At 39.0% G+C, this 25,562-nt stretch overlaps 1 protein-coding gene across 1 annotated transcript; it reads right to left on the reverse strand.

The window, feature by feature from the left end:
- Positions 1 to 25,545, reverse strand: kif18a (kinesin family member 18A). Its single transcript, XM_034580337.1, has 18 exons — positions 25,387 to 25,545; positions 23,777 to 24,122; positions 21,850 to 22,007; positions 21,432 to 21,536; positions 20,783 to 20,893; positions 19,876 to 20,073; positions 17,183 to 17,359; positions 16,981 to 17,055; positions 16,767 to 16,867; positions 12,827 to 12,989; positions 12,171 to 12,335; positions 11,189 to 11,310; positions 10,794 to 11,077; positions 9,964 to 10,020; positions 5,007 to 5,388; positions 2,103 to 2,195; positions 1,791 to 1,888; positions 1 to 800 (listed from the first exon to the last, which is right to left on the reverse strand). Exons 2-18 carry the CDS (start codon positions 24,090 to 24,092, stop codon positions 664 to 666), a joined length of 2,742 nt encoding a protein of 913 aa, XP_034436228.1. The 5' UTR covers positions 24,093 to 24,122; positions 25,387 to 25,545; the 3' UTR covers positions 1 to 663.
- Positions 25,546 to 25,562: the final 17 nt, after the last annotated feature.

A 25,562-nucleotide genomic window follows, 5' to 3' on the forward strand; every position in this document is an offset into this window, starting at 1 on the left:
ACAGCAACTAAAAGTGGATTTATTTGTTGAAAAACATTGATTCAGTTACAACCAGTTTCATTGTGGATTATCTATAACCCCCATGTTGTGCAACTGTACAAGAATAAAAATACAATGACAAATAAAGACACAAACTTCTCAGTGCAAAGCTGATTCCTTCTTTTTTTCAGCCATATCTGCATTTGAAGTCATGTACAGTCTACCTCTGATAATAGCTGCCCTGTGAAATATCGTCACCTACGAGGCAGATCACTGTTGAAGAGAATAGCTGCAGTAGGTAAGTACAAGTAAAACATCCGGAATCCACAGGACATGTTTTATTTCTCGCAGTCTGTACATGAGTATTTAAAATTATATCTTAAAATCTATGGGTAGGCTTAGAAATAAAAGACTGCAAAAACAGATGACAACAACTATACATTTATATACAGTGAAATAACATTTTACTGTGGTGTGATGCTGAAGTTAAGAGTGAGAAAACAATACAACTTACACATTCCATGTTACTATGTTAGTACTTATGCTGGAGAAACCTACACAATAGATGGCTTCTTTAGGTTTTCAGAGGAAAAGGACTAGAGAAGATTCATTGGGATGGAAGAGAGTGGAGAGATGGTGGGAGTGTCCATAAAGACTGAGTTTGAAAAGTTTGACCATGTTGCTTCACATCCGCCTGGCCACTTTTTTTATCTGTTGGGAAGTTCTGTAGAAAAGGGACTTGGATTTCTGAGGTTCGAGGAGGTTGAGATTTCCCTCAGAAACGCTCCTCACAACTCTACCTGGCTTGTTTTCTTCTGAACCTGAGAACAGACACCAAACAGCTTCAGAAAATACTCAGACCCCTTCACTTTATGTTGTGGATGTAATTGTAAATGACTAAAATGTACATCTTTACCCATCAATCTACACTCTGTAACCCACGATGACAACGTGTATTTTTTTTGCCAATGTTATAAAAATAAAGTATTCACACCATTATTTCAGTACTTAACAGAAACAATTTTAGCTGTGATTATGGCTTGGAGTCTTAAAACATTTGATTTAGTGGATCATGGTCTTTTTCTTTAAAGTCTCAAACATATGGGCTTTAGCGATTCTGTGATTAACTGACTGGAAGAACTGTGTGTTTAGAGAGAACTACAACTCTATCTATCTTTGATAGTAAAGGCAGGTGTTCCCCAAGGATCTAATTTGGGACAAATTTTATTTTCTATGGACTTAATGATGTTGCTGTACGATTAGGAAAAAAGTAAACATAAACCATTATGCAAACGATACAGTGCTCTTCCATGGCTAGTAAATTCAGTTCACCACAGGTGAGCTCTGATCAACTTCCACGCACATCTCATGGGAAATTAAAGCCAAAAGGATGAGGTGCCACAGCAAAGGGTCTAAATGTGTTTATCAGAGTTATCAGTTTTTGAATTTTAACACATTTTTTGTAATGTTTTTAAAAGTGCGTTTTCACGTTTTGATAGTTCGAGGGTAGATAGATGGTCAAAAATCTCAGTTTCATCCATGTACAATAAAACATAAGGTATGACTGCATTTTTAAGATATTTATTTGATTTTCAAATTTTAGGGTAAAAAAATACAGTTTTAATCTCACTATCTCACAAAGTGATGAATTAAAAACATAATACATTATGGATTATGAGACATAAAAAACATAATTATGGTCGCAATAAAAAAAACATACATTTGTGCTCTTGATGATAGTCTACAGTGTTAATTATAAACACTGTGTGAGGATGTCTTCTTCAGCTCAGTTGTCCTGTGTTGACACTTACCAGCAAACCGATGCACTCTGAGGGGTCTCTGGGCCACCGAGGGGTCTTTCTTTATACGCTTTGGTGCAGAGAGATCCTGAGTTATCTCCTCTCTGATGCCGTTTCATTGAATAAAAGAGAGGGAAAATAGAAAAAGTTATTAGATCTCAACCAGCATCAAAAGTTCATCATCATCTAAACTATCAACTTGATGTAGCTATTAATTTTGGTAATCTTTTATATTTTGTAGTCATAAAATGTGCCTAAGCAGAGTGAGTAATCCACCGCCAGCACCTTCAATGACATTATTTACACGAATCTAGGAAAACTTACCGATTAAATTTACGCTTTCCTTGCGCAGCAGACGTCAATGCCATGTATGTCGGCTTGACTCGTCTGATCTCTTGTAAAGACGGAATCTGCTGTCTATGGAGCAAAGGTTCATGTTACCACGACATTTCAAGTGTTTTCAAAAATAACAAGTAAAAAAAACAACAATAAACAGCTTTTAACTATAGCATTTTGTTTCTGTTGTATTGCAAAAGCTACGTGTATTGAACTTTTTTATATTAGATTCCTCATTACAGTAAACTGGCATTCAGAAATTTGGATATGAAAAATGTGTTCGTCTCTCAAATGAATTTGACACAGGTATAAAATATGTAAACCCGTGTTTTAGTGTTGCTTGCATGTGTTTGTCTTGCGTATGGATTTGACAAGTTGCATAAGGCGTCTCCCTGAATTATCAGTTTGTAGGTAAAAATCCTTTAGCAGCTTCATACTTCTTGATGTTCAAATCACTTTTACAAGAACAATAAGTGGATAGGTTCAAGCACGAAGGCCAAACCCAAAGTGAACACATTCTATTGCAGGACACAGTCACACAACACCAGCAATTTCGAGACCAAACATGTGATGGAGTCCTACGAGCTGAAGGTGGCATCTAAAAACACAACGTAATGGATTGTTTGGAAAAACGTGGTGAAATCTGTATAACCTGAAATTGCCATATGTAATTAACCCTCCACAGGTCTATACATTTGTTTTACTGGAGTTTCTGCCCCTAATCTCCCTGCTCACCACCGTAAACTTGTTCTGCTTCTGCTGTCCCTGTCTGCTGCACTTTGCTTGAACTCTGCCAGGGAACTGCCACTCACCCACCTTGCAGTTTTAAAAATTCATTTTCTACATTAGCCAGGGTAAAATGGACTCACCGAGTTTAAAAAAAGATATTGAGTCTCTTACTCTAAATTTGTCGTCTTCTTTACAGCGCCCTCTACATAGCCTGTGTATTGGTCTTAATATTTACAAAAGGTTTTGTTTTGTCTTGATAAAAGAGTTTCCCTTTGGGATTTGACTTGTCTGTTGCAGACCAGCTTATCAACCAGATGCTCTCATAAAGTCTGATTATCCCCGAGCTTTAGTCTCTGAGGAAAACATGTCCTGAATGTTTGTGGGGTAGCACAGATATTGTCCAACAAATAAAATGATCCACACTCAACATCTTAATGTGAAGCCTCCTCTGCTGGGAACGTCAATCACCAACACAAAGCCTTTCTGCTGCAGTAGCTCCAAACGTTCCCTGTTTTGTTTCCCACTTCCAGCTGAAGACACCAAGGAGCTGCTCAGCTGACTTAAACCTCTTGACCCAGTGTTCCAGTCTGGAAACATGCCACTGGTGAGAATAAATACTATTTGCACTGCAGTCTGTGTCTTGTTTTGAATACCGTTTAGGGGATTTACCACTTCTGAATGGTTTAGTCACCAACAAGACTGTCACACAGGATCCTCCAGTTACATTGAAACTTTACAGGGAAAAGTTTTGAGTCAAGAGAGACCTGAATGAGTTCTGAACCATTAAAATGACTCAATAGATATTTTTCTTTTACTTAAATAAATAATTTCTTCGATACATTTATTAAATACTTCTATGTACTGTACAGACGAGTACAGTGTGGTACAGGAACTGTCCAGATTAAAAAAGGCATTAACACTGAACCATTCAATCATTGTGCTTTTTTTCCAATCATTCCTTTTAGAAGGAATAGTGGTTTAATTTATTTAGTGACATGTTAGTCTCTGACCTTTAAAAGCAAACAGCCGGTAACAAAAAATTTAAGTGTAGAGGATTTCCTGCATCTTTTATGCCATTTAAATTTTCCTACTCTAACATTTCTCTCTTATTCCTTTGTCTGTACAAGTGCAGCCCAGAGAAAATGATAAGAAGTAGATAAAAACCTAAGAAACACAAAAACATGAGTACTACATCAATTAGTAATTTACGTTTGGAAAACATCCAAGAAAAGGCTTTGTTTCAAACTGTAATCATGCTTATCTTGCTCACTGATCGTTCTGCATCGCTCTCCCTGGTTAACTCTCCAGTGCTGAAAAGTGCATGTTGAGATAAATTGTTTGGTGAACAAGAAAGTGAGACAGTTGGTTCTGATAGATTGTGGCATCTGTTACAGTTTATCTCCCTGAACTAACCATATCAAAATCTATGTCTGCAGCTAAATTGTGATGTTATATCAGTTTTGGGTTTTTGTTGTGACAGCAGTATTTTCTATGGCGTTTCCCAAAGTGTTCTCAGTTACCATGGGTGTTTCGTATGGACTTTCCTGTTTATGCAGAAAGAAGTATACAGTTCTGTAGCAGTAAATTGTGGCGTAACCACAGGAGTGCAGTAGGCAGTATGCCCATGTAGCAATGCATTCAATGTGAAAAAAAAAGAAAAGAAAAGGCTGCACCATATGGACCAGCAAGAGAACCAATGAACTGTGTAGAGTCAAGAGAACTGTAATCCACATTACAGGCCAGCCTGGAAACGGATGTGTACGGTTATATAACTGACTTTAGGAGGGGATCAAATATATTCTGAGATCATGAGAAGTGTGTCGGACGGAAAGTTTTAGGTCAAAGATTTCCGTTTTGCTAAGTGTTTCGCATTGGGCTCTATTTTTGGACCAGTCAAAGTAGTATGAGTAAATAATATTTATATTTTCTAGATTTATATGGCATCTTTACACATGTGAACAGTTGTTTTTTTAATGTACTGGTATTGTCTGCTACGCAAAGTCCGGGCATAGGAATGGGGGGGGGAGCAAAATGGTAGTGGAACATCTCCAGTTATGTGATTTTAAATGGTAAAGCTCAGAAACATCTAAAAGTGTTGCTTTAAAATATGAGACAAATCCCCTGAAATCATAGAGAAAAGCAAAGACATGAATATTTTCTGACCTTTTAGTCACAATCTGCTTCCCCTCATTGGCCTTAGGAGGTTGGTGTAGTCGGCTGTGACCCGAGAAGTCAAAGGACTTGGATGGTTGACCGGTACTTCCACCGCTTAATATGATGGTTTCATTATTTGCAGTCTGATCATCATTGCCCAGAACTTCGAAGGTCATGTTGGGATCCATATCCGTGGAGGAGCTCAGCGGCAGCGCCTCAACGGTTGTTCGAGCAGGTTCTGGTGTGCACTGGAGCGGAAACATGCCCTCCTCAAACACTTGGACCTTGGCAACGGACTCAGGACTTTGTGGTGGCAGTGACGCAGACAGATTTCTCCTGATGGGCATTCTGGGATGTGGTTCTTGTTTCATGTTGGCCTGATTTCCTCTACCTAAAAATCCAAACCGTCAAAAGTTAATAAACCTAAATGAATTCTACCCAACTGACAAAAAAAAACAAAACCTTTGAAGAATGAGCGTTGTAATAAAAGAGAGTTTTCACCATAAACCGGAGGACATGCAGTATGTTCTCAATTAGCTTCTTACTCTGTGGTGGGAATCCGGCATTAACATAAACTTGTCTGCCAAAGCTACAACAGTTTTGGACATTTGAGATTTCTGTATTTGTGTCTTTTCTGTGCTTTTCTCACAGCGGTGATGTACCACACACTATCTACATACAAATCTGTTAAAAGTTTGGGTCTGTTGCTTATGCCTGGCACCATCAATCCCTGTTATACCTCCTCACTGTGCTTATACAATGCATAAGCTTTATATCAATATATATATATAGATGAAAATTATTTTGCCATATCTATTGATATTGTTTTTGCCCTATTGACAGCTGCACTTACTTCAGACAATGAGTAAATGAATTAGCCTGAAGCAGTCCTTATGTTTGATTGTACTGTCAGCAGACCAGTGGTCAGACTTTGTCTTTGACGTCCTTTATATTTGGTCCAAATCATCAAGTCAAAATGTTACATCATCTCAAGCCTCATTTGTATCTGTAACAAGCAATCTTTAAAAAACACTTATCAATTCATTGTTTAAAACGTAGGACCACATCAATCCACTTTATAAAAGAAGCAGGCCCACATCGCTCCCATAATCATTCTGTTTCTCATTCTCAATCAGTAATCAGTAAAAAGTGCCAGCTTCAGGCTAAACAGTGCAATTTAAAAATATGTCATGCCAGAGAAATGAGATGGATCATGCCCTTAAGTTACAGTGTGATCAGTAGGCTTGGATTTGTTTTGCACAGCACAAGGTAATTAAAAACTAAAGCCTCTCCTCACACAAGTTTACTAAGCCACAATGGAACTGAGAAAAAAAGAAAAGTACTGTATTTTATCAAGAAACCAGTACTTGAGGGTTTTATCTATCAGTCTGGATGTTTGTTTTTATAAATGGTGTTGTTTTAAGAAGAAAATGTATTTATGTGCAGTTATACGTGCCAATATAAGCCACTAGTTCTGTGAGATTTAACTGCATTACTGGGACCCAACACAGCAAGTATCTTTCATGTTGTCTTTTGTGGCTATGTAACTTATTCTGTTGGACTCTAATTTTACTTTTCTCTTGCACTGCTTTCTAACAGTAGGTTACCATTTAATGGCTGTAACTATAGCTATGACTAGCCAGGAACTTTTTGAGGTTTGATTCATTTTTATTGGTGCACATAACAGTGGTTGTAAATTAAACCATTTGTGAGGAACATGGGACGGCAACTGGGGAAAAAAACATTTAAGCATTCTTTCAATTAAGATTTTTTCTGTGCTACTTTGAGACTCTGATAAAAAGTCAAAAACTTCCAAGAGTTTGCACTTGAATTTAATGTTGTGAAAATGACCACTATTAAACATAAAATGTTCCATCACTCCGACCACCCTAGAACCGGCTGTTCTCCATCGAGTCAAAGGCACAATCAGAAGTGTAATTGTCCTTCTATTCATTACATTATAAGTTGTATAAACATTTATTGAAAGAATTAGCCAAGCCCCAAAATGAGTCTGCAAACAGCTTTTAAAGACGGTTTGTTAGCGGGTGAAATACCACTGTACTGTTATAAGATATCTACAACGCTGGCAAGAACATTAACAACGTAATGTTGAATTTAAAGTATGACATTTAATTGAAATGATAATGAACTACTTATTAATTTTAAACACTAAAACAGAAGTGCCAAATTATACATGGATATGTGAAATTTTATCCAGTGAGTGCTTTTGCTGTGTTCTATGTCTTCATTTAAAAGCGACAGCTGCAGAGCAGAACGGGGTTAAATCGTGGTGTCTGCATCGCATTAGGAACACGATTACACGTGTGGCATTTCCTGCAGAGGTATGGGGGTTATGAATGGGGCTAAAAGGGAAAATGCCAGCACGTAAAGGAAGTGAGAACACTTAATAGAAGAGTGAATGACTGATTTAGACATTACCCTAAATATCAAAATGCAATATTTAGAAAATGTGGGTTGGCCAGCACGTCGAGTGATAAATAGCCCTTTTCTGTGGCAGAGGAGTTGTCCCTAGCAATAAATGGCAGCAGAGTTCCTTCTATCACATATTTTTGGCTTGTAGGGGATTAATACATGCATGAGTTGCTATTTCTGGTGGAGGCTGCACTGAATTAGGGTCGCCTGGTTGCTGCTGCCAGTTTTTTATAGTGCGCCTTTTCTGGTTGGTGGAGCAGGGGAGTTTACGTCTGTTGACGTTTTTTCCTGCCCTGCTGTGGATCTGCATTTTCATGAATGAAGCTCAAGAGGGATTGGGAGGGTTAGATGCTAGACAGACAGAAAAAAGGAGGAAAAGAGGAAAAGGAAAAAGCCAGGCTAACAGACGTTTCAAGCAGAAGGGACAGAAAAAAATATATGGGAGAAAAAATAGAAAAGAGAGAGGTGAGGGTGGGGGGTTGAATAGGAATATAAAAATAACTGTAAGGAGGGGGCCGTGGGAGAAAGCTGAATGAAAAATCCGGGAGCTATTTATAAATGCATGTGTGGACATGTGATAATCAACAATGAGTTGTGGAATGAACAAATGGTCCTTCAAATAGATCCCTTTTGTGTGGTTTGCCATTATTAAGCAGTCCACAAAGAGTTAATGCTCTTTCAAAACCCCAACCCTCTCTAAAACCGATGAAATTTGATTGGCTTGGCAAGCTGCAGGGTGGAGCCATTTCTCATAACATGCTGCAGTGACTACCATTAAGAGCTGAGGAGGCAGTAAGGGACTAACAAACAGCACCAGGATAAGATCAGAGCAGTTTGTCTGAATGCTAAGTTAAAACCTTATTTATTAAAACATCCGTGCTGTTTCTCTACATAATTCAGAATCTATCAGTAATTGAGCAATACCTGATTATGCTGAACAACATGTGCAAAGCTGTAGCTCCAGACTGTAGTTAAGATGGACAGGGTGGTTTTCAAGGATGCAGGTGTGAGTCAGTGAATGCATAATTGAGGAGGGATGCACAGGAGTTATGATTTATTAGAGAGATGAACCTGAAGCTAAAATAGTGATGCAAAAACAGTTATTTAAAGACTGAATAAATGACACTGATTACACATAAATGATAATTTAGTGTTAAGCTATCGTTAAGCCTCTAAAACTAAAATGTATGTCGCATGAAGATGGGATCCGTGCCTGGGCAATGAAATATTTATATAAGGCGTTGATTCTGGATGAGCTGTGACGATTTAATAATCTTTCTACTCCTTTTATTTATTTATTTTTTACATTATTGTGATGTTTACATAAATCTTTTTGTGTCAAGCACTTTGTTTAAGGAGGGTTATGGATTGCCACAAAATGTTTAAGGCATTAATCAATGTTGTTAATAAAAATGATAATACTAATTGTTATTTCTATTATTACCACAAGTACTATTCTATTGTTTGAAAAATATTAATGAGATTTTTCAAATAGCAGATCCAGTTTTATTGCGGGTGAGTCAAATTCTGCATTTAAACTCAATTTATAAACACAAAATTATCACCACACTATTACATTTAAAGTGTGTGAAGGTTTTGCCTCTGGCGATTAGCTGACCACAAACAAATTGGCGAAGAAAAGCACAATTATGGTTGAATAACAACAAATGAAGGAATGGAAAAAAGAAACTAAAACAACTGGCTTGACTTGTAGGGTATAAAGATGGGTAGGACTGACAGACCATACAGAAAAAGTAGGGCTTCTTATTTCAGAGAGAAATAAATCATAATTAAATACTCGATCAGAGTTGACTTATCAAAATAAGTTGTGAGGAAATTTAATAGCAGTGGTGACAAATTCCCTGGTGCTTTCATATTTAATTCCCATTCAAGGAACCCGTCATCTGGAAGAAGTATTTTCTTCAAAAGTTATATTTCCCACAATATGTTTCAGTGAAATCTAGACCACCTGCAGTAAATATCATTACAGCCAATTTGAACTGCAATATTTCACAAAGGCTTATGTATTATATTTCCCCAAAGGTTCCACATGCACAGTTTTGCCTCTATTAAACCGGTTGTGAGTATTCACATAATTTTATTATTCAAGTTTTGGCCGGGACAGAATGTCTGCAGCAGAGCTATAAATCAAATTATATTACATGTCTGATTTTTATTGTGTACTTTACTGCTCTGAAGAAGTCGTTTTAGCAAAAATGCTACAAACGTGTTCAGCAAATAAAAAGCAAAACGGCAAAGTGAAAATTTAGGCTTACACAGAACCTTTTCAAATATATATAGCACAGTAAAAACAAATTTGATCCGTGCGCTCTGCTTTAATAAAAAAAACGCAGCATTGTCTCTTGAAGTATGTTTGTGTAAGGGTGATGGATGGAGTGAGTGAAAGGTGACAGGGAGATAGAAAATAAGTGAAGGATTGAGGGGTGGGAGGGATTAACAGGTATGCAGGGGGTATAGATTAATGACTACAGGATGTCAGCAAGACAGGGGGGGCAGAGGAGAGCAGATTTACCTTTTGGGGATGGAGCAGCTTTGCAAATTGATGCTCTTTTTGTCTGCCCCTCTGCACCTGAGAAAATCGTAATGAGATTCGAGGAGGAGCAACATTAGCATCTCATCAATACAACACTAAGGCTAGAAAAGCTTCTGTAGCCCTTATTAGGATTATGTAAATGTTAAATGATGACAATGTTTTACCGGTCGAGTGGAGATTTAAAGTCCACAACGTTAAATCCTTTCGTTCATCCAATTGTCATTTAATACTTTGTATAACTGACAACAAATTTAATTGAAAGTAGTAAATGTGATGTGATTTAAAACAAGCCAGCAGTGACGGAGAGGAACAGGTGTTGTTGACACCATCACAGTACATGAGTATTGTTGGCCAGCTTTGGCTCGTGCTCCACTGTCTGTCTTGGCTTATATGAAATGAGCGAACTGGTGCTGCTGGGTCATGCAGAGATGACGGTTAAAAAAAGTTCCTGGATTTTGCCTATGAGAGAGAAGAACGGCCAAGTGACATTTTCTCTCAGACTGGAAAATAATTGATATGTAATTACTGAGGTGACCTGCCTCCTCAAAAAAATGATCCGTTCTCTTTATTTTTTCACAGGAACATAGTTCTGTTCTTGTTTGAATCCTTTAAGCACAAGTGGGCGCAGTATTGGTCAGACAAAATAGGAAACATTAAAGTGGGCACCGGGACAGTGTGATGGACATTTTTCACTTCTTCGGATATTTTATGAGCTAAACCTAATTTTGCGATGCAATTAATCCCCCCCCCAAAATCTTTTAAATGCATGCTAAATAAACAAAATAAATTGGAGAAGGGTGATGACTTACTGCAGGGGCTACTCTGGTGGTATTTCAAATGTGAGAAAGACAGGACAGGAGCCAACTCGCCGTGGAGCCCAATGCTTCCCACCTCATTTGTCTTCTGTGATTCCACTCCAGTCCTTTCACCTTTCTGCCCCACCCCCTCCTGGTCTGCCCAGACCACACCTCTCTCCCTCAACACAAGGTGCTCCAGTTCGTCGTTCGCCGTCTCATCTGCTGCAGTGACCAGCCCAGCCCCCTGCAACGCAGAGTAGTGCCGACTGTATGCGGGCAACAAGATTTCCATCATTCTGAAACACAACAGAAAAATTATAGTGAGATGTGTTTTAGTTTATTCACCTGCAAAATAGCATTAATTAACTTAACCCAATGGAAATTGATTCTAGGTTTTGTCAACCTACTTCTGAATCCGCTTGTTCTCCTGATCCTGCAGTGTAGTGAGCTCGACGATCTGCTTGATGTATTGTTGGAGGTCATTTACCTGCAGCTCCAATCTGTGGCAATGGAGTTCCTTCTCTAACACCTAAAGAAGCAGAAGAAGTGAGGTCAGACAGTAAATTATATCAGCATATTAAATTAGAGGAAACTAAATAATTGTCGGGGGTCAGGATAGTAGAGGTAAGATGTTAAGTTCTGTTTTCATCGCTGTTTCATCAGACAAGCTGGCTGCTCAGGGTAAGGGAGGGGAGAAAAAAAAAAACTCTGACGTAAAGAAACCATGAAACAACAGCAGAGAGAACATTTGACCGGTGGGTGCGTCATAGTTCTGGGTCAGTTCCTGGAAGAAAGGATAAAGAAGAAAAAATAACATGGACATGGTTTTAGGTAACTGGCTGCTGTGTGAGGGATGAGTAAATGGTATTGATTTATTCTCTTCAGTGATCCATGAGTGAGCTGGAGAAATAAAATGAGCACGGTTCTAATTACTGGGAGAACAGATGGGAAGAAAACAAAGACAGTCACGACTTCAGTAGAGACACAGCCTACTTCCAAAAACAAACAAACAAAAACAAAGGACAAGCAATGAGTTTAGATGTAACTGACATTGTAACGTTTTTCTCTTGATCTAATTAGGCTGATTTGTCTTCTAACATCAACTCTAACAATTTCATCCTGTCTACAAGTTATGTAATTAAGCATCTAGCTTTACTCTCTGTTCCCTTCGCTATATCTATTGTCCAAAGTCTTACAAGAATTTATGAACCCGTGTAAGTGTGGCCACAACAATGTCAGTTAGGTAAAATAATTAGAAATTTAAATAGAATTTTAAATAACTTCTGCATGCAATTGTTACGAGTTGAAAAGTTAAAATGTCAATGTACTGTCACAACAAAAACACAAGTCTTTCAGGCCGATGTGAAAGAGTCGATAGGATCTACTTACCTCTGAAGTCTGATCATTCAACTTCACCAACTTCATCTCATTCTCGACACGATGAAGCCAGCCGTCGTTTTCCTGGAAACGTGTTTCTGACTCCCTCAGACGCTTGCAAATGTGTTGCTGCTGAGTGCGTAAGCTGGCAATCTTCCGCTCATGCTTACAAGTGGCCTAGTGAAGGCAACAACAACAAAAAAAAGGGAACTTAAGGAATATTATGAATGGACTGTATAATATTAGTATTGCATACTATTAAATCACAATAATTACAGACACAAGCAGCTATATGACAATCAGGCTTGAGTCTAGCAGCACAGATTCATTAAAAATCTTTAGTGTTCATTTGTTAAATGCAGGCAGATGCACCACTCTGAGAAAAACTCCCACACTTTGGTTTATTGTGGATAAGAGTGGACCGTTCTGCAGAGTTTGGGACCAGGATTTTTGAGGATTCACTTTTTTTTTTGAGGATTCAAGTGGCATTGGGCCTAATGCTCAAACAGCAGAGAACAGCCAGGACCTGGGGAGCAGTGACCCTGTCCTGTAGTGGCATAAATGAAAGGCTAACAACTGTAGAGAACAGAGATGTGAAATGATGACTCAGCAGCTGCTTTTCTGCGGGGTTGATGGAATCTGTGGATAGCAGTGTAAGCATCAGCTACCTTCTCCGTCTTTTCTTTGGCACAGAAAGTTTGGACCTGCAGGTTGTCCTCCTCACTGTAGCGCTGGCGCAGCTCGTTCTCCTTCAGTCGTCTCTCCAGATCCAGCTGTTCTCTCCTGATTTGGGTCCGACTTGAGAAGATTTGCTGCAGAGCTTCTGACACCCTAGAGAGAGAGAGAGAGAGAGAAAATTACACTCTTTTTCCTTTAAAAAGGGCTGTATTAGGGAATTTACATTTTTCAGGCTATACAAATTCTCTAAAAAATTATATTTGGCTGTCAGACATAATGACAATAAAAAATGTGGACAAATAGGTCAGTATGTATTTGTAACTCCTGAGGGAAAAACAATCAGCAGGCACATATGCGTAATCCATTAAAATATCTTGCTGGTGCTGTCAAAAGCATTCAGTCATTCATTAATGATAATTTTTAGCGTTGCACTTGTGTTGTTTTGGACTAAATATACTGAGAAGTGTTTTTTGCTGTCCTCTCTGATGCGCATACATGAGGGGGGCAAAATAGCCGAAGCACCTCTCAAAGTGCAATCCAATAGAACATCACAGGGATTCAAGCTAGATGTGATAAGATGTTGCTGTGCCACATGTGAGGAGCAAATTTAATTAATTACTGTGCCAGGAGTTCTTATAAACCACTTGCTCACTATGTTATCTATTGTGACAGAGTTGAGGTAATTTCCAGATTGAATGCAAGTGGATATCTAACTGAGCTAAAACAGGAGGAGAGACAGGAGAGAAATGCAGGTAAATAAGACCAGAGAGCTGTCTCTGAAATGTGACTGCACTCTTCAATGTAACTCCAGTGACGTAGGAGACGTTGTGGCCTTGCTAGACTGCTGAATTTTTAATAGTGCGAGACACGTGCAGCCTCTATTCAGAGCCTCTCACTGTGCAAGTTGTGAATTCTGATGCCAGTGAATGAAATGTGTGGGAGTGAGACTCATTCAGCTTTTCCATGTCCCCCGCCCCAACCCAAATACCCCAACCGATGCCATAGTATGTTTTTAAGACGTCTGGATGGGATGTGGTTGATCTGATTGACGTTACAGTAGGCGAATATATATATATATATATATATATATATAAAATTTCAAATCATATATATATGATTTGAAATTAAAGTGAAGGTGCTAAACACCTGTCATTATTAAAATGAAATAGTTAAACAAATGTTGACTGATACAGAGTCTTATGACTTATATACATAAGGATATGGGATAGTGGAGATTAAATTGGCATTTCTTGTCTTTGACCGACTGTTTGGAATCTAAAGCAAAACCTGATAATTTACTGAATTGGAAATCAGTAAAAAAAAAAAAAAGAGCCTTGGAAATACTGCAATATCAATTACCAGCCATATCACCCAGTCCCGCACACGCATATATACAGTTAAATATCAATGTTCAAATAGCTAATTAGGCTCTGAAATGATTTTACAGTTTTACTTCCAAAACAATAACACCAACACATAAAAGCATGAAATCATTAAAGAAAGAACCTCTTGCACTCTCTGACACCCCATGAAACGGTATGAAACTGAAGGAAAACACTACAGCAGCACAGTAGACCGATATAGATCATCTTTAGTGGAAACCAATGGGCCATCAGCTTTGGCGAAAATGGCCGTTTATTTTGACAGAAAGATGGGATTCCGAAAAACATTTATGATGAGTTTTTGATGGGACTTTTGTTATATGCACTAGTGCAGCATGAGGTCATTACTAAAGATTCAGTTTTCCAGCTAATAACAGTTTCCTTCTAGAAGGTCCAAGTACTGATTTCATGGGACAACAACTCAATGAAAGTAAAACAAACAGCAGTAAAACAAACAAGAAAGCAATCTGGTAAACCAGGGATTGAGTGAGCTGAACACCCGCTTGTATTAGCAATTTAGCTGCATTTTGCTGACAGTCCACTCTGGGAAGGTTGGCTGTCAAAAATTAAGTTTGGTGTTGTCAGCCTGTGTATACCCTCGACTACTGCAGAGTCATGTGACCAAGGAACAAATGCAGATTCTACCCTTTCACACTGAAGACAAAAAAACAGATGTTTGGTATCAACATCTGTCCTGGATGATCTGATCAAAAGTGGTCAGCGCTAAATTCCTTCTGTGTCCTCAATGCTTCTTGAGATCTGGTCTCTCAGACCACATTTGGAGGTGGTCAGACGTATGTGGCCATAATCTTTTTTCACTGTGTGAACGCAAATGTGCCCTGGGCCACATAGAGCTGCGTGCAGTGCATTCATTCACTCACTCACTCAGCCCCTCCTGACTTCTCCCGCCATCTCTGTCTCGCGCTTGAACCGACACTTTGACATCAGACTAATTCTTAAACTCAGACTAGAAATCCGAGCAGAAATTAGGATTATGTGCAGATAAAGAGTGTAAGTGAGATCCGATCATAAGTGGTCACAGGAGACACATTCAGGGTGCATCTTAATGGCAGTTGTGAACAGACAAACTTGGAGCTGTCCACTTGTAATTGGATTTCTCAGGTAGGATGTTAATAACATGTCTGAACAGGTTTTTCATCAGTAGTTTTTGTCCGTTGAGAAAGGGGCTTTAGGGACACGGTGAGATATTCAAAGATCCAGACAGAGACTGGAGTAGAACTGCTGATCCTTCACATGAGCCACTTCACCAGGAGATAATGTTTTTCTTTTTTGCGCCTGTCACGTGTTCACACATCGACTTCTCCTGGATTTCTACGGACTATATACTAGGAGGCCAGGCGGATAAAGTCCGTAGAAACTGCAGAGCTTCTCACTCGGAATTCGCGTTCACACATGCACCTACTCCAGAGTCCAGTGCATGTCTGAAAGCAGCTATGGACAGGAGCCAGTCGAGGAGGTTGGGGTGTCTGATAAGGATGCGCCATAGATGGCTCCCTGTGGAGGTATTTCAGGCATGTTCAGCTGGTAGTAGACCCAGAGGCAGACCCGGAGAACACTGAAGGGATTATATATCCCATTTGGACTGGGAATGCCTTGGGAACCCTCCAGGAAGAGATGGAGACAGTGGGCAGGGAGCGGAGTTAATTTCATAAAGTATTTTTAGATTTCGTCTTAGACCCGAGATAAAAGTCTGGAAAGAGGCAATAACATGATCTAGCGAAGCTCTGAACAACTACTACTGACCAACAGACGTTCCAGCTACAAATAATCCTCTATATTATGTAATATGCATTTTAAAAACAAGTGCACCTCATCGGGTATCAAGTGGTCAAGTCGTGTGTGCTTTAACATTTAATGAAATGTTACTGGCATACTGTACATGTATGTGTGAATCAATAACAACATTGAGCTCTTATTACTTTATTAAGCCATATGTTTGTTATAAACACTTAATTTAAGAACTAAATGCAATTTCATAGTGATGACAGTACTGCTTATCCCATTGAGAATCAACACCCCAGACTTAAATGATTTTCCCTGCATGGTTTATTCATAAGAGCTCTCTAAAAATGTGCCATATAAAACAGTTTTGCTGCCACTGTCAGGGTGTAAGCACATGTGTGCCTCTGTATTGTAGAAAATTATGAAATAATAACGTTATTAAACGAACCAGTAGAAACAAGACAAAGCTGTTATAGGCTCAAACAAAAATGGCAAATAAAAGTTGTCTATTTGAATATAATACTTGATTCCTTCAACCAATATCACCATATCTAATTACACCTCATACAGCCTGGGCCACTTCAATATAAATTGTAAGGGATAAGGCCACCAGAACCACTAACAAAACCACAGGTCCCATGAATGTGCCACTGGACAATTAACTGACAATCACCGGCTATGTGCTGTGTCGGTCTGCAACCAGTGCCTGTATTCCAATTACACTGTTTACAATTTAACTGGTTTGAATAAAGACACAACCACTGTCTCAAGCAACACTCTGGTTCACACTCATGTGTTCGCTTACCCTTTGAGCTCAGCTGGTTTCTGAGAAGAGATTGTGTTGGAAGTCCCAGGCACCATGTTGTTCTCCTCGTATTCTTTTAGTTTTTTCTTCAACTGGAGAATCTTTCGAAATGAAAAATACAAAGAAATAAAAGTCAGAAATGAATATTAAGTATTACAACTTTCCACTGGATTTTGTGGATTTGTTTTACTATGCAATGGTTGTTTCATATTACCTCTTGCCGTTGCTTCTCACATATCACTGCATACTGGCCAATGTGACTGTCCAGGCTTACAACATTACTCTTGAGCTGATAGGTAATGATAAAGAGAACGATGTCGTGGTTTAAGAGAAATTCATCAATTTACAGTCCATGATTCACATCAGTATTATTACAGTTGACAACTATGAAACAATACAACAACCTAAATACTAACCGTTGACTTTATCTCCTTGGCCCTGTTGGCATATTTAAGTGTGTTGTGGGTGTCATCATATGACTTGGATGAGGGGCCAACATTGGCAATCATGACCGTTCTGCAGTTGCCTCCCAGGGAGTCCTTCAGTATCCGTGTCAGCTTGCTGTCCCTGTACGGTATGTGAGCTTTCTTGCTCTGAAACAAATGAGAACAATGCACATAAGCCACAGAAATAAGACAATTTTTAACGATTTAGGTTCAATTGAAGTATAAACAAACAGGTAACTCAAAAATTATGGGAAATCACAAAAACGCATCAGATAATTTGAGAGAAATAAAGATAAAAGCACAACTGAAACTTGGTTAACAATGCAAGTAGCAAAAACATTAGTTACATATATAATTGACATGTCAGCAAATTAGGGTGGGAATCATTAGGCAACTCACGATTTGATTCTGATTCAGAGGGCTTCTATTCAATGATAAAATGATAATTGATGCATTTCGATGCATCAAAGAATTGTATTTTTAGAGATGACTTTTTTTTTTTTTTATCCCTGTGTGACTATTAGAGGTGTGCATCTTCACAGGCCTCGTGATTTTTCGCTTTAACAAGTATTAGACTGACAAGTGGGCTGTAAGTTACAAAATAATGAAAATAATTTTCAATAAAAAAATAAATCATACTACATACAGTGGTCAGTGCTCTCCACATAGATTTGACATTCATTCAGTTTAGACTTGTGTGCTGCATCTTTAGCCTTTACTGCATCTTGGCAGCATCGAGGCGCATTACTCCGCCGGTCAACAAGAGATTCTTCTCCTCTGCTCTTTTCTAATCACTCACACTTAGAGCTGATCTTTATATAAACCTGCTGAATTCATATTTAGGCTCCTGGATAAATAGGACGTCACTTGCTCTGCAACAATGAAGTTAAAAAAAACTGATAACCACATGTATTTAGTTATTAATCGATGGCATTGGATCATGAATCTGGATCTTTCCGGTCCCTTTAACCCTGCCGTTCCTGGCTGGGCTCGTATTGTGTTATGTGGAGCAGATGAACTACATGTGCACGTGTTTAAATATGTGCCTCATAAACTCTGGAGGTACTTTTCAGGTCCTAATAACTTCTGATTAGTGTCTGTGATTATTGTTAAAGTGTAAAGTGAGAGCAGGTCAGCAGGAGAGTGGAGGGAGGACACTCAAACCGGAGACTCCGACACGGTAAAAGACGCCCGGACCTTAAATGTTTGTTTGTCCTGGTCCTGAGGCAATGGTGGTCATAATTATACAGCGGTGGGACATTCCAAAAAAATGTACGCAACGGAAAACATGAATCGATTATGTTCTGTCTCTGCATTGATGCAGAGTTGTCTATGTCCGCAAGAATCGAGAATTTCCCCCACCTCTACAGCCAAAATATGTATTCTAGAGTGCTGCAATTTTCTGTCCAAACTCGTCCAAGCACGAGAGGAAACAAACCCGACAATCATTCTTATTTTTATGTCCAAACCCAACCTAAGACGGGGGTTTTCCTAAGCTACAGGCAATTGGAATGTAAAAAAATCACGTAGCTAGCCAAGCTAACGTGATCAAACCTGACCCGATAATGAATACAATTTCATCATTTTTGTTCGTCCCGATGGGCAACATTTCTACATTTACTATAACTATGTAAAATTTTACTGTGAGGTAGATACAGATTTGGTGATTATGGGCAAAATCTAGTGTGTCCACTTTATACAACATTTTCAGAAAGCCCAATTTTTGAAGGTGAGAAACAATGGCCATGTGTCGATGGAAGATCAACAAGGAGAGAAGTGATGTGTCGTAAAATGTATCTGCATTGGCTTGGACATCGCCTAAGGCAAACAACTTTCAACAAAAAAAAACTCTGCAGCATAGCATGAGGATGACATACTGAACAGCGCAGACAGAAGGAGCAGACTTTCTCCTCACTCATCGAAAGGCATGTCAGCCCAGACACAAGTGGGGACATTCTTTCCTGTAAACAATGGTCACAACATGAATTCCTTGTCTGCCAACAGTGTTCACTGGACCACCAATAACCATGTGGATTGGGTGGGGGAGCAGCGGGGATCAGTGGTTGGCCTTGTAGCCAGAACAGATCAAACTATTCCAAGACTGCAACACTCAAAAAGAGTGAGTAGGGTAAAACAATAACAAGTGGACAGTGTGTATGAAAGAGCACAGTTTTACCCCAAGAATGAAGTAACCTGTTGAGGAGGGATCACATTTCAACATGGCTGTGTTACATTTGCAAAGCACTTTCTAAATGCATGTGGCCCGCATGCGCCTCATCCCTGGAGAGTGGTGTGTAAAATGAGAAGACTGCTTGACAGGTTAATGTATGCAACTGGAATGAATTAATACCCAAATACTGAGTTGACTCTCAACTTCCCAGGCGCTCTGTTTTATATGGAGGTCAGTGAATCATGTCCTAAACCTATAACCATAATAATCTTAAGACCATGATGGAAATCCACCTGTTCGCTGAGGATTTGCTGAACAAATACTAGCATAGAAATGTAATATAGAAAGATATAACTTTTACTCTGCTAATAGTTTGTGATCTGTGTAAAACTCTGCACATTCACTGTACTTGAGCACCGTGTTTGCAATGCAATGTAATCAGTGTCCATCTCTGGACCCAGTATAGAGTATATGTAGGTTTACATAAACTCACTTTTGGGTCAGCAAGGGCGTTGATAACATTTCCAAGGGCAAGGAGTGAGCGATTGATGTTAGCACCTTCCCGCATGCGTGCCCCTTTGGTGTTGGTGGCACTGGCTCTCTCCGAGCCTGCCAGATCAATCAGGCTCATCTTGGCAACACAGGCGTTTGGGTTGAGGCTGGCAGTTTTGTCCTGCTGTCTCAAATATATCTGGAAAAAGAACAACAGTCAATTAAAGACAATTAAAAGGCCAAAACTGTGATGCATTGTTAGACAACGTTCCCACAGCTTCTCAAGCATCAAGTTCAAGGCATTTTCAAGGGTTATTCAGGGCCATTCCCCTCAATTTAAGGATCCAATGAGGCATAGTTTGAGACAGAGATTAATTACTGGTTAATTACGGTTAATAAGATTTTTATGGGAGCTAGCAGGCTTTACAGATGCTCACAGATAACACTTAAAAAGAGAGAGGCTTGAATATGTGAACACTTCTCAATTGTGCTGTGATGGCAGACTAGGTGTCTGGCTTTTCTTACACAGCACAGCAAAATACTAATATTGTGTAAGCTTGTGGACAGAGACAAAGACATACTAATGAGCTGAAGAGTAGACAGACATGTAGACTTTTTACTTATGCTAAGGAAAAGGATATCAAAATACATTCAATTTCTATTATTGCACGAAACATGTAAATAGAACCACTTTCAATGTTCCATGTTTATCTATGTCTTTTTTCAACCCCCCCCCCCCCCCCCAAATTCATAAACTTTAAAGGGTTTAAATTTGGGATAATTTAAATACTAATTATCTTTAAGCCAAATATATGAATAGTTTGCAGTCAAGCTTTTGAATGCAAGTTTCTTCTCTCCTGGCTTTTATTTCATGACACCATGATTTCTTTAGGATGGGATTGAAATACCTGAAACACAGCATGGGACCGAGAAGAGGTGGCATTCATATCAGTGGGGTGCTGTGTTCTGTTTCGATTGCCAGAATCCAAAGCTTCAAGAATGTGCTCTGCAGTTTTAGGCTGTAAAAAGAGAATAGATGGTGTGAGTCAGTGAAAGGAACCATCACAGAGCATCCGAAAAAGACACCACCAACAGAATGTCAAAAAAACAGTAATTGTTTGTAAAGGTAACCTACTTGTATACAACAGTAATTGGATTGTACTTTTAGAAATAACTTTATTGGCAGATTTGATCAATTTCTCTGTTACTTGAGAAAACAGCCAGCATAACATCTTACAGACTACCTGCATAATTGATGCCACCACAAAGGTCAAGTTTCAGTTCAAAAAGTTCACACAACCTTTAGTTATTAAGAGAAAGACAATCGCTAGAGAACATTTGCTTCCTGAATACCATCTCCTTTTTTGTCTGAACACATGACATGCATTTTTAGACATTGGTGCTTGTCTTTCTTGACGAGACAAATAGTTTTCTAGTTTAAAAATGACATTATATATTGCAAAGGTAACTGAGAGGGCCTGTGATAAATTGATGTTGTAGCAACAGCAGTATTTACAGTGAATAAGCCCTATGATAAAGCAGTGTGTTACTACTAACCTGATGCAATGTAAGGCCCTGAACAACCACTCCCTTAGTACCGTCGTCTCTAACTGCAAGGGGGCCTACGTTAGCCAACAGGTCTCGGATCTGTTCATTGTAAACCTGTAAACGGACAACAAATATAACAGCAAATTCATTAAAACCATCCCAAGAAATTACTCAGGACACAAATTGTTAAGTTAAGACTCTGTACAGGATTGAGTAAACACATAAAATGTTTTAAAGCTATTAAAACAACATAACTGCTGCAGTGCCTGAAGGCAAAACCAATGTGGTTCACTTTCCAAATAGAACCACTGAAACCCTTCAGTTAGGGTCCAACACAAAAGTAAAGGTGATGCTCTAATACAGAGAAGAAAAAGAACCAAACAGACGGACAAACTATAATAAAAATAAAAAAAACACTTATATTCACCTCAAGATATGAGAATGCAACAGCAAACTCCTTCTCCTCCTTGGCATCATCCATGCGTTTGAACAGCTCTTTCATGGTGCGGTACATGACCCCAGGGTTATTTTGCGAGCCTAACATGGTGTGGGTCTTTCCTGCTCCAGTAGCACCATAGGCAAACACTATAATTTAAAAAAATGTCAATTAAAAGACAAATTCATACATCTGAATCCTAACCACAACATTACACTTGCTTTGAATTGAACGCAACCACAAACTGATGTGAAAACATGAAATGTGAGCAATTAAAGCATCAAATAGCCTGGACCGATTTATCTTTTGACCAATAAAAATTGGCCGATATGAGCCTTTCACAGACATATTGGTAGCTGTGTTAATTTTGCTGTTATGAAAACTGTTATTTTACAGAATAAACAATGCAGAAAGGATTTTTATTCATGTTTACTTTAAAAATAATATTTTCTCACTTCAACAACATGACTGGGCTTTGATTATGGCTGCTTGGCTTATGTTGTTATGAGAAGCAAAGAGTAGTCACAGCTTACTACAGCTAATGAACAACATCCATAGCACCATCAATACAAATACAAGTGCAGCAATAACCATAACACAGCCAGTGCTTCACCCACTACACTCAGACAGAGCAGCTCCAGCTGTTGTGTTACAAAAGGAGTAATGTGCAATACATAACATGAAGTGTCACATCATCTCCCCTCTCAGATGCATCTGCAGAGCATTTCCTTTAACTGTTCCTATGGATGAGGGGGTATGCAAAAATATTGTGATGGAATGCAAATCTCAATGTGAGGTAACGTAAAAGGTAAAGCAAAGGTTAATTAAGGTAACACAAAAAGTGTTGTAAGATAAAGCAAAAGTATTGCAAGGTGACAAGTACTGTGAGGAAACTGAAGTAATTAAGAAGAAAAAATCCCACCATGACCCTTTTGTGCTTCATAAACTATAAAAGAGAAGCAAGAGGTGAGGTGTTTACTCTTATTATCTTAACACAGAGTCATCAGTTGCTAATTGTAATAGTGTCACATAAGCCAACATTAGACTTGGAGCTTTAATTGCAGCTGTAACATTTTACCTGCAATAACAGATTTGTTTTTGGGAGCAGAAGAAACAAGTTGTCAACACAACATTAACCTATCATCACATTTAATAAGTGCTGCCAAACAGTTTGCCAACAAGCTTGGCAGCAAGCAGCAGCTTTGGCTGTGTTCAGACCTGGTATTAACATCTGTCCCGTGAGATCTGATCAGAAGTGGACAGCTCCAAGTACGTCAGTTCACACCTGGCATTAGAATGCATCCTGGATGAGTCTCCAGTGACCACTTGTGATCAGATCTCGCTTCCCTGCTCTATATGCAAATCAACACTTACGTCATTTGTGTTCGCAAAGACCAAATTATGTTGTTTTTAGCCAGTCTGACTATACAGATGGGTCCGTTGTCAATGTGTTTGTGTGTTGGTGTGAGAGGGAGAGATGGAGCTAGTGGAGCCAGGAGGGGCTGGGCCAATCAATGTACTGCCTTGAGGTTTACAATGAATTAACATTTAACTCATTTGGAGAAAATCTGTGTCAGTCAGAGTCAATGTAGTGGCAAAGACAAATAATTCAGTCTACGGAAAATGGTAAATATATTTTCCAATTCATTATGAAATTGTAGCAGGTCAAAAGATGTTATTTGAGTTGGCAGTCCTTCAATGTGGCCTGGGACGCATTTGTGTTTGCAATGCTCAAGAAACGTGGCCACATGCACATCAGACCATGTGGTCGGATCTGAAATGCGTCTTCAAAACATCTTGGATGCATTCACACTTGTACTTAGAGCCGTCCACTTGTGATCATATCACTCAAGGCAAACGTTAATATCAGGTCTGAAAGCGGTGTTCAATGCACCAACTGTATTTATCAATTTGTTACCTGTGCAATTGAATCCATTCATCACACCATCCAATATTCCTTTAGTGGTGCTCTGAAATATGTCGTCTTGAGTAGAGTTCTCGTCGAAGACGTGGTCAAAAACAAACTTCAGGTCCTTGTTGGCCCTCTTATTGATGTTTCTGTTTCGTAGTCTTTGAGCCCCAAAACATGATGTGTCCTGCTCTTTGGGGTCAAAGATGAGCATGTGGTTATCAACCACCTGGACCACATTTCGGCAGTTCTCACGCTTCTCGCTGTCATTGGTTGGCCTCACCCGAATGACCACCTTGACATGGCTACACACGTCACTTGCCATCCTGGTCACTCTGAATCAACTTCAATGTTGCTGCGAAAGAGCAAAAACAAACTTACATTTCTCACATTTCAAATTGAGAACAGCAAAGTTACATTTGAACATTATTCTGGTTACATCACTGGAATACTGCAATGTTACTCATGTTACATAAATACAAAATTTCAATCCATCATATCATTTTGGAAGTATAGAGAAGAAAACCTCATCTTTCAGCTTGTATTAAATTGCCGTGTTTTTAGCCAGGTGTACCCACTAAAGTGGCAACAGGCAAAGACTGGGAGTGCGATGTTTATGTGTTGTATTTCTGCAACGATGATTCTAACGCTTTATTTCTACTCATTACAGGGAAACTGATGCACTAATGTTATAGCAGCTTGGAGGCAGTTTATCTCCTCCAAAATTTCACTTAGATTAAAGAGTAAACAGAGAATCTATTCTCATCTCAGTTGGCTCAAAATTCAACTCAACTTAAAACTAAATAATCATAAAATCTATCTATGCCCTTCCTCACAAGCTGGTAGTCACGGTAACAGATAAACATGATACTGTAGTACGGCAATAAAACAACATGAATCATTACTGTGATTTAATTTTCATCAATAGAAACATAACAAATGTTTATATGTCAATATAACGCTTATGAATAGTGCAAGCACAGTGTGGAGGTTTAACACACAGTGGATCTACCTCAGATTTGAGAAAGGTTTTGCTGTTTATCAAGTGTTTGTCATTCTCTGCACATAAAGAAGATTTTTAAAACCACAACCTTGACAGGAGCAAAAATTGTTTATGTTTAAAAGGTAAATACTTGAATGATGCAATACAACGTTTTTTTAAAAGGCAAGCGATTGAATATGGAGGCCAGCTTCATGGTGTCATCACAAATCTTTGTTGTGCAGCTCAACAAAGTCAAAGCACATTGACTCTACATGCATTCAACAAACAAAACCTAAAGTTTGAAACATAACAAAACATGTTATATTTTGAGGAAGCGTATAAAAATACAAAGGAATGGAAACTTAGCATTATATGGATATGAATAGAAACGATGAATGTAGCTCTGTGTGAACATTACAACAATTCAGGGAAGACCAAGACAAAGCTGCTGTAGAGGATAAAGTTGTCAAGTCATGTAGAAACAGCTAAATGAAGAAGAAATGGTGGACGTGTTACCGTGGCACGGTCGGCTAACGCCTGCTAGCTTAGCCCTCATACAAAGTCCAACGGTGAGTTAGCATTGTTGTGTTCATGTCGGCTACACTGTCTCTGAGTGTTACACGCACACACGACTTACCTCTTTACCAGCAGCCGTTATCTCCCGTTTCATCGCCCCGGTAACGCGTAATGGTGCAAAACAACGCGTGTGTGTTGGGATTAAAAACAATGCAGCCGCTAGCAACGCGGACAGAGCGTCATGGCGAACACGACCAAGCGCCAATAAATTCAAAAAACAAGCCCTCTTCCTCTGTC

Source organism: Hippoglossus hippoglossus, chromosome 3 (assembly GCF_009819705.1).
Source record: "Hippoglossus hippoglossus isolate fHipHip1 chromosome 3, fHipHip1.pri, whole genome shotgun sequence".
Lineage (NCBI taxonomy): Eukaryota > Metazoa > Chordata > Actinopteri > Pleuronectiformes > Pleuronectidae > Hippoglossus > Hippoglossus hippoglossus.